General features: G+C 41.9%; 1 protein-coding gene across 2 annotated transcripts; it reads left to right on the plus strand.

The window, feature by feature from the left end:
* Window positions 1-6,839, plus strand: LOC106600384 (myeloid-associated differentiation marker homolog). 2 transcript variants are annotated; one of them, XM_014191690.3, is made up of 3 exons: window positions 1-270; window positions 1,310-1,403; window positions 4,767-6,839. In XM_014191690.3, exon 3 carries the CDS (start codon window positions 4,899-4,901, stop codon window positions 5,778-5,780), a length of 882 nt encoding a protein of 293 aa, XP_014047165.1. In that variant the 5' UTR covers window positions 1-270; window positions 1,310-1,403; window positions 4,767-4,898; the 3' UTR covers window positions 5,781-6,839. The 2 variants fall into 2 exon arrangements, with proteins under 2 accessions (XP_014047165.1, XP_082829597.1); XM_082973471.1 differs by lacking the exon at window positions 1-270 and adding an exon at window positions 557-650 and having other exon boundaries at window positions 4,767-6,334.
* The last annotated feature ends 567 nt before the right edge of the window (window positions 6,840-7,406 follow it).

Below are 7,406 nucleotides of genomic sequence, written 5' to 3' on the forward strand. Positions count from 1 at the left end.
TTTGAAGGCACGTATAAATAACAACTGCACGAGGACAGACAGTGGCTGACACACGTCAGTTACAACTAGTAGGAAGCTAGAAATTGCGCAAAAATGAGTTTTTCAAAGATTTAAAAGAAAAGGAAAGTAGACACTGAATGTAGGGTGTTTTTTTTGTTTTTTTTGCCTTTTTGAACATCAGATGTACAGCCTTGTCAAAGCCTCAAGGGAAAATTACTCCTGACCCGCCAAGTAGAAGCCAACAATCTCACCCACCTTCCGACGCTACTGGTCTGTTCCCTTTCTTCTACTTTCACCTTAAAATGTGCATAACTGAGCTGCAACTTGAGTTTATCGATCTTCAGTCTGATGCAGTGATTGTTTTGAATAGTTCTCCAATGTCAGTGACGAGGATCTATGCATCTCTTGATGAACAAAACTTTCCAAAGTTTAGGAGTCATGCTCAGAAGATGTTTGTACCGTTTGGGTCAACCTATGTATGTGAACAGACATTTTCAGTTATGAAATGTAACAAGTCAAGGCACAGATCATCTCTTACTCACTCACTCACCTTTCGGAAATCCTGCGTATAGCGACGTCAGAAACTTTAACGTTTCCTGACTTCGCTCCCCATCAGAGACTTCGCTGCTCATACCGATTCAGTATTTGAAGTGAGTTGCCAAATGTTTGGCTCTCTCTTTCTTGTTTTTGTGCATACCCGTTAACAAGAGTTCTGGTGCTGAATGTAGTGTACTTTTCCCTCCGTGTAGTTCATTGCATGTTTAATCATGAAAATACCAACCAAAAGGAGAACATAGATGTGATTTATTTCTGTGCACGTTAAACAAGTAAAATAAGTAGCATATCTGGACGTGATTTACAGTAGATATCTGTCAACACAGTCATACACATGATGTATAATCCTGTAATATGATTCTGGCCCGCGATGGCAAAAATATATTCTAATGTGGCCCTCCGTGGGAAATAATTGCCCAGGCTTGCTGTAACACAACAAAATGTGGAAAATCTAAAGGCGTGTGAATACTTGCTGAAGGCACTGTGTATCTCAGGTTGTTAATATAGTGATCAGATAGTGACCTATTGATGGAGGAGGCACAGATCCAGACTTCTAGAATTTGGCAACTCACTTGTAGCCTACAGAAAACGTACAATCAATTCATCTTAGAAACTAGCCTCGTTAGTCGAGTGCAATTTTGCGTGGAGGAGGGATGGGATGGCGCGCAGTAGAAAGATGGTGGCGACATTTGATACCTAATTTGGTTTTGCACTGGGCGGGGTGCTGTGTGGATGTGCTTTTCTATGACTGTAGGAAGAACGGACTAGTAGAGCTACGCTTGCAAACGCCCATTCGTTTGGAGATCCTGAGAGAGAACAGAGGATATTGCAGCCACAACGTAACAAAGGTAATACATTTTGGTCACAGTGTTATATTTGAGATTGTGTAATATAGAGGTCTATTCGAGAGTTTGTTTCTCAACATGACGACTACAAATTGTACAACCTGTTGAAACGTGTCCTAATTGCATGCCTTTTATAGTTTAAACACAGTATATTAAAAATACTAATTCCAGGAATGTTGTTTAACTTCCAGTGTCAGCTTTCTACACTATGCAATTGAAACATCCCATTTTGCACATCAAATAGCCTAGAAGTATTTTGGACACAGGGATAGTCAAGAAAATAACTTCTGCAGTGTTGTAAAACTGTTTTGCCATTCAAATGTCTTTTGCCTCATATGAATGACTTGATGGGGGATACACTCGTTTTGTTCTAACACTGAGAAGCTCCAGGGCGCGGCACAGTTGAGCGTCACACCCAATTCAGACTGTGGTTGTCATTGAGCAACCAGAATAACAGAAGGATAACGGTACGCTACAGTTGTCAGAATAACAGGAAGGTTGTAAACCGATTTCGGATGAATATTTTGAATATGAGGGCTCTGATAGTTTATGGGAATGTGGTTGCAGGCGTTCCTATAGTCCCTACTCTTGATCAGAACACGTGTTATAACACAAATATTTCCCCCTATATTGTTGCAGCTGACCAGCTCACCTATGGAGCATGGTGAAACACCGTGAACATTTTGGACTCGTTGGTTTTAACAATACAGTACATCATGGCCTAGTGTATTTCTGTAACATCCTCAGTGACTAAAATATCACAATATTACAGTATTCAGTGTCTACAGTTTACATCACTGTATTGTGCTCTTATCTCACTTTTTCTCCCTCTCCCTTTCTCCCTCCCTCCATTGTGGGACCATTAGCTGACAGACTAGAGTCCCTTGTGTCTATGCCTAGCAGTCTGGGAGCCTATGGCTCTTTATCTGGATTAAGGGTGAAATCGAGTTAACCACGTTGTGTCATGACAACGCTCGTAACCACTGCCTCAAACAAACACTGAGCCTGCCCTCTTCACCCTCAAGCTTGTGTGTGTGTGTGACTGTGCAAAAGTATGCTATTGTATATCCTGTTTCCCCTCCTGTCCAGGCTATGTGTGAGCCTATTTTAAGCACCTCTCTAAAGGAATAGCTGTCTTTTCCATGCCACCCCCTAAAAGGTGGCTTACCCATTTTCCTAACATGATTTCATAAGTACCAAGTACTGGCTGGGAGTGGATGGATTTTTCCATTACTTCCTCCCATAGGTTTATTTTAAGTGCTTTACATGATTAGTGTTTCTCTTTGATCGAGAGACAGAAAGAGAGGGATACAGAAAGAGAGAGAGAGATTTATGAAGGTAAAAGTGTCAAATGTAAAGAAGAGAGATCGGGAAAGGGGACTTGGCACCTTTTGACTCAGTTAGCAGTTCGGCAGTAGTCTGCATAGCTGGGAGAAATCACCAAGTTGGAAAATCTTACAAGAGGGAGGGTGCATGAGAGAGGGAGGTGACTCACTGCTCTGCTATTCCTCTTCATCATTGTGTTTAAAATATGCCTTTCTGAGTTTAAGGCACATGGATTTCCCCATTTTACTTACTTCAACTAGCCTCTTCTGCCTGACTGCTTTGGTCACTCTCACTTTGAGTTTGTCCATAGTTTAAAATCTTTATTCATCTGTCTGTTTCCTCTATTTCTCTCTATCCATATCCCTTCCCTCTTGCTCCCCCTCTCTGTCCCCTGCTGTTTGAACAAGACATTTTGTTAATGTAAACAGGTCTCTTTTAGTCCCTCCTAAGTTATGTAAACTGGGAGCATGGACTCTTCACCATTTGTGGAGGGGACTGTAGGAGAGAGTGGCTTGGTGGAGTGGGAGGGAGGGAGCAATAGTTGCTCAGGCCTGAGTGTCTCTGGATAATGAGACTGTTAGTGGCCGATGACAGATTGGCTGTGAGGTCGGGTGGGGGTCTCTTTCAGCACCACGCCTGTCTGAAAAGCGGGGGTGGGGGTAAAAGCATGTCCAGTGACACTGACTCATTGACTTATAGAACAGGATTCCCTCAGCTGATAAAGCCTTCTCAGAGAATAAAACTGAAAAGAAGGAACCTATACTTTCACACCCTCTTATACAGTTGAAGTCAGAAGTTTACATACACTTAGGTTGGAGTCATTAAAACTCATTTTTCAACCACTCCACACATTTCTTGTTAACAAACTATAGTTTTGCCAAGTCGGTTAGGACATCTACTTTGTGCATGACACAAGTCATTTTTCCTACAATTGTTTACAGACAGATTATTTCACATATAATTCACTGTATCACAATTCCAGTGGGTCAGAAGTTTACATTCATTGGAGCAGTGGCTTCTTCCTCCCTGAGTGGCCTTTCAGGTTATGTCGATATAGGACTCGTTCTACTGTGGATATAGATAATGTTGTACCTGTTTCCTACAGCATCTTCACAAGGTCCTTCGCTGTTGTTCTGGGATTGATTTTGCACTTTTCGCACCAAAGTACGTTCTTCTCTAGGAGACAGAATGTGTCTCCTTCCTGAGCGGTATGACGGCTGCGTGGTCCCATGGTGTTTATACTTGCGTACTATTGTTTGTACAGATGAACGTGGTACCTTCAGGTGTTTGGAAATTGCTCCCAAGGATGAACCAGACTTGTGGAGGTCTACATTTTTTTTTTCAGCGGTCTTGGCTAATTTCTTTGATTTTCCCATGATGTCAAGCAAAGAGGCACTGATTTTGAAGGTAGGCCTTGAAATACGTCCACAGGTACACCTCCAATTGACTCAAATGATGTCAATTAGCCTATCAGAAGCTTCTAAAGCCATGACAAAGTTTTCTGGAATTTTCCAAGCTGTTTAAAGGCACAGTCAACTTAGTGTATGTAAACTTCTGACCCACTGGAATTGTGATACAGTGAATTATAAGTGAAATAATCTGTCTGTAAACAATTGTTGGATAAATTACTTGTGTCATGCACAAAGTAGATGTCCCTAACCGACTTGCCAAAACTATAGTTTGTTAACAAGAAATTTGTGGAGTAGTTGAAAAATGAGTTTTAATGACTCCAACCTAAGTGTATGCAAATTTCCGACTTCTTCAACTGTATATGGTATTTAAAATGCAAAATCCATGATTGAATTGATCAACTTTTGTGTATTGTCACCCATTATTATGTTACATTGACAAGGAGATATTGAAAAAAAAATGCAGCTGGTGCCCTCATGTCGTCAAATATGATACACCATCACGAATGTTTTATGAAAACCATAATGGAATCAATTCTTGCTATTAGAACTTCATTGTTTTTATATGAATGCATTCTGTTAATTTGTTCTTTGTTACTGAAGCTGCTCTCAATTCTGTGTCTCCTTATAGATCCCTCTGCACCAGATGCACCAAGAACAGTAGTCCTACAGTATTCCACATAAATATCTCATCTCCAGCCTATTCAGCCTTTCACTTTAATCTAACCCATTCTAGTTTGTCAAGCATCATCCATATCCCATCATGCCGATAGTGGTGGTGCACTCCAACCCCCTGTTCTGGGTGCGTTTATGTGCTCTGGTCTTCTCCTGTGTGGCCTTTGCTGTGACCGTCCATGGGGCCAACCTCTCCCATGGCACAGGGGACTGGTGTGTGTTCTGCTGGGCCTTCAGCTTCGCAGGGACCCTGCTGGTGCTGTTGGTGGAGCTGTTTGGCCTGCAGACCCGTGCCCCTGTCTCCTGGAAGAACTTCCCCATCACCTTTGCCTGCTACGCCTCCCTGCTCTGCCTCTCTGCCTCCATCATCTTCCCCCTCTACTTCCTCAAGGGCCAGCCCTCCCATGGCGAGACTCACAACTACCGCATTGTGGCCACCGTCTTCTCCTGCCTGGCAACCATCGCTTACATTTGTGAGGTGAGCATCAGCAAAGCCAGGCCAGGAGAGGTAGCAGGTTACATGGCCACTGCCCCGGGTCTGCTGAAGGTGTGTGAGACTTTTGTAGCCTGCGTCATCTTCGTCTTCATCAGCGACCCAGTGTCCTACGACTCTCACAATGCACTGAGGTGGTGCCTGGCCGTCTACTGCATCTGTTTCATCCTGTCGGCGGCCATTATAGTGCTGTGTATCTGTGAGTGCACCGGCTGCCTTCCTTTCCCCTTTGCCCGCTTCCTATCCGCCTACGCCATACTGGCTGTCGCCATGTACCTCACCGCCACCATCATCTGGCCCATTTTTAAGTTTGACAAGAAGCACGGGGGATCCTCCAGGCCCTATAACTGTGGCAGATATGCAGGGCTGTGCGACTGGGACAAGCAGATGGCTGTGGCTGTGCTCACTGCAGTCAACTTTGTGCTCTACCTGGCAGACCTGATCTACTCTGCCCGACTGGTGTTTGTTACTGTGTGAGAGGAAGAAAGAGGGAGGTAGTTGATTTGATTACAATGTAGAGAGAGGTTGAGGAGTAGAAATGAAGAGGTAAAGAAATAAATTGCTTACTGTGTTTTGTGTCATTTATATATCAATGTTCAGACAGAAGTCACCTACTCACCCAGAGAAGGACTATACATTGAGGGGATTGCTGTGGTATTTCATGCAAAGGAAAAAATCCTTACACAATGATGGTGTTATGGACCCAAGAACTCAGATTAGATGGACCAAAACTTAAAAAAAGATCTATCTCTGATTATCTGACACACAAACACACACAGTGTTCCATAGACAGGATGGATTTATTGAGTATGTTGATGTTACTATAGTTAAATCTTAACTTTGAATGGTCTTTTTTATAAGCATGGCTTTTTAGAAATTATGCAATACTGTTAGTAGATGTAATATTCTGGGTACAGAACAACTCACACCTACCTAGTTTGGAGTTACGAAATAACAAAAAAAAGTCAATCAAACCCTTAAGTAATTCCTAGAAAATTTGCACACTGCTCCAATGTTTGAAAAAAATTAAAGTTTAGGAATTCATGTTAAGTTGTATGTTAGCCTAGCTTTTTGGTTATTTTATATTCCTGTTTTCACATTTAAAAAAATATATTTTCATATTCTGCCAAGCTTTTTGTCAAGAGTTTATTGTATGTTGAAAGAATATATCCAAAAGGTAATGCGCACTTACTGTTTGACACTTGTTTGCTATAACTCATTCTCTGTAGGCGATGGGCTCTCCAAAAACATCTTAGAATAAAAAGTAAGTTGTTAGTTACATGTATTATCCTTAATCTGGCCCATTGGTTTGTACTACTGTGTCAGTCTGCTCTTGTGGATGAGAAGGTCCACTTTGTCATAGAGATGGAGACATCTTTTTGCTGCATTGTCTTCTCTCTACTTCCTGCTGTTTCTGATACATGACATGTCTTTTTAGTTTTTTATTCCACTGTGCCTGTTGAGAATGTGCCTACCACATCAGTGTTTTGGGAGAATATAATCCAGTGTTCAATAAAAGCCATGTGATATATTAAAGCCTGTGTGCCAGTCAATAAATGCCATGTGATACAGTGGGGAGAACAAGTATTTGATACACTGCCAATTTTGCAGGTTTTCCTACTTTCAAAGCATTTAGAGGTCTGTAATTTTTATTAAAGGTACACTTCAACTGTGAGAGACGGAATCTAAAACAAAAATCCAGAAAATCACATTGTATTATTTTTAAGTAATTCATCGGCATTTTATTGCATGACATAAGTATTTGATCACCTACCAACCAGTAAGAATTCCGGCTATCACAGACCTGTTCGTTTTTCTTTAAGAAGCCCTCTGTTCTCCACTCATTACCTGTATTAACTGCACCTGTTTGAACTCGTTACCTGTATAAAAGACACCTGTCCACACACTCAATCAAACAGACTCCAACCTCTCCACAATGACCAAGACCAGAGAGCTATGTAAGGACATCAGGGATAAAATTGTAGACCTGCACAAGGCTGGGATGGGCTACAGGACAATAGGCAAGCAGCTTGGTGAGAAGGCAACAACTATTTGCGCAATTATTAGAAAATGGAAGAAGTTCAAGATGCCGGTCAATCACCC

Source organism: Salmo salar, chromosome 03 (assembly GCF_965601325.2).
Source record: "Salmo salar chromosome 03, fSalSal1, whole genome shotgun sequence".
Taxonomy (NCBI): Eukaryota; Metazoa; Chordata; class Actinopteri; order Salmoniformes; family Salmonidae; genus Salmo; species Salmo salar.

What these genes read in the sequence shown, in the direction of transcription:
- LOC106600384 (XM_014191690.3), top strand. Translation starts at nt 4,899, where the DNA reads ATGCCGATAGTGGTGGTGCACTCCAACCCCCTGTTCTGGGTGCGTTTA.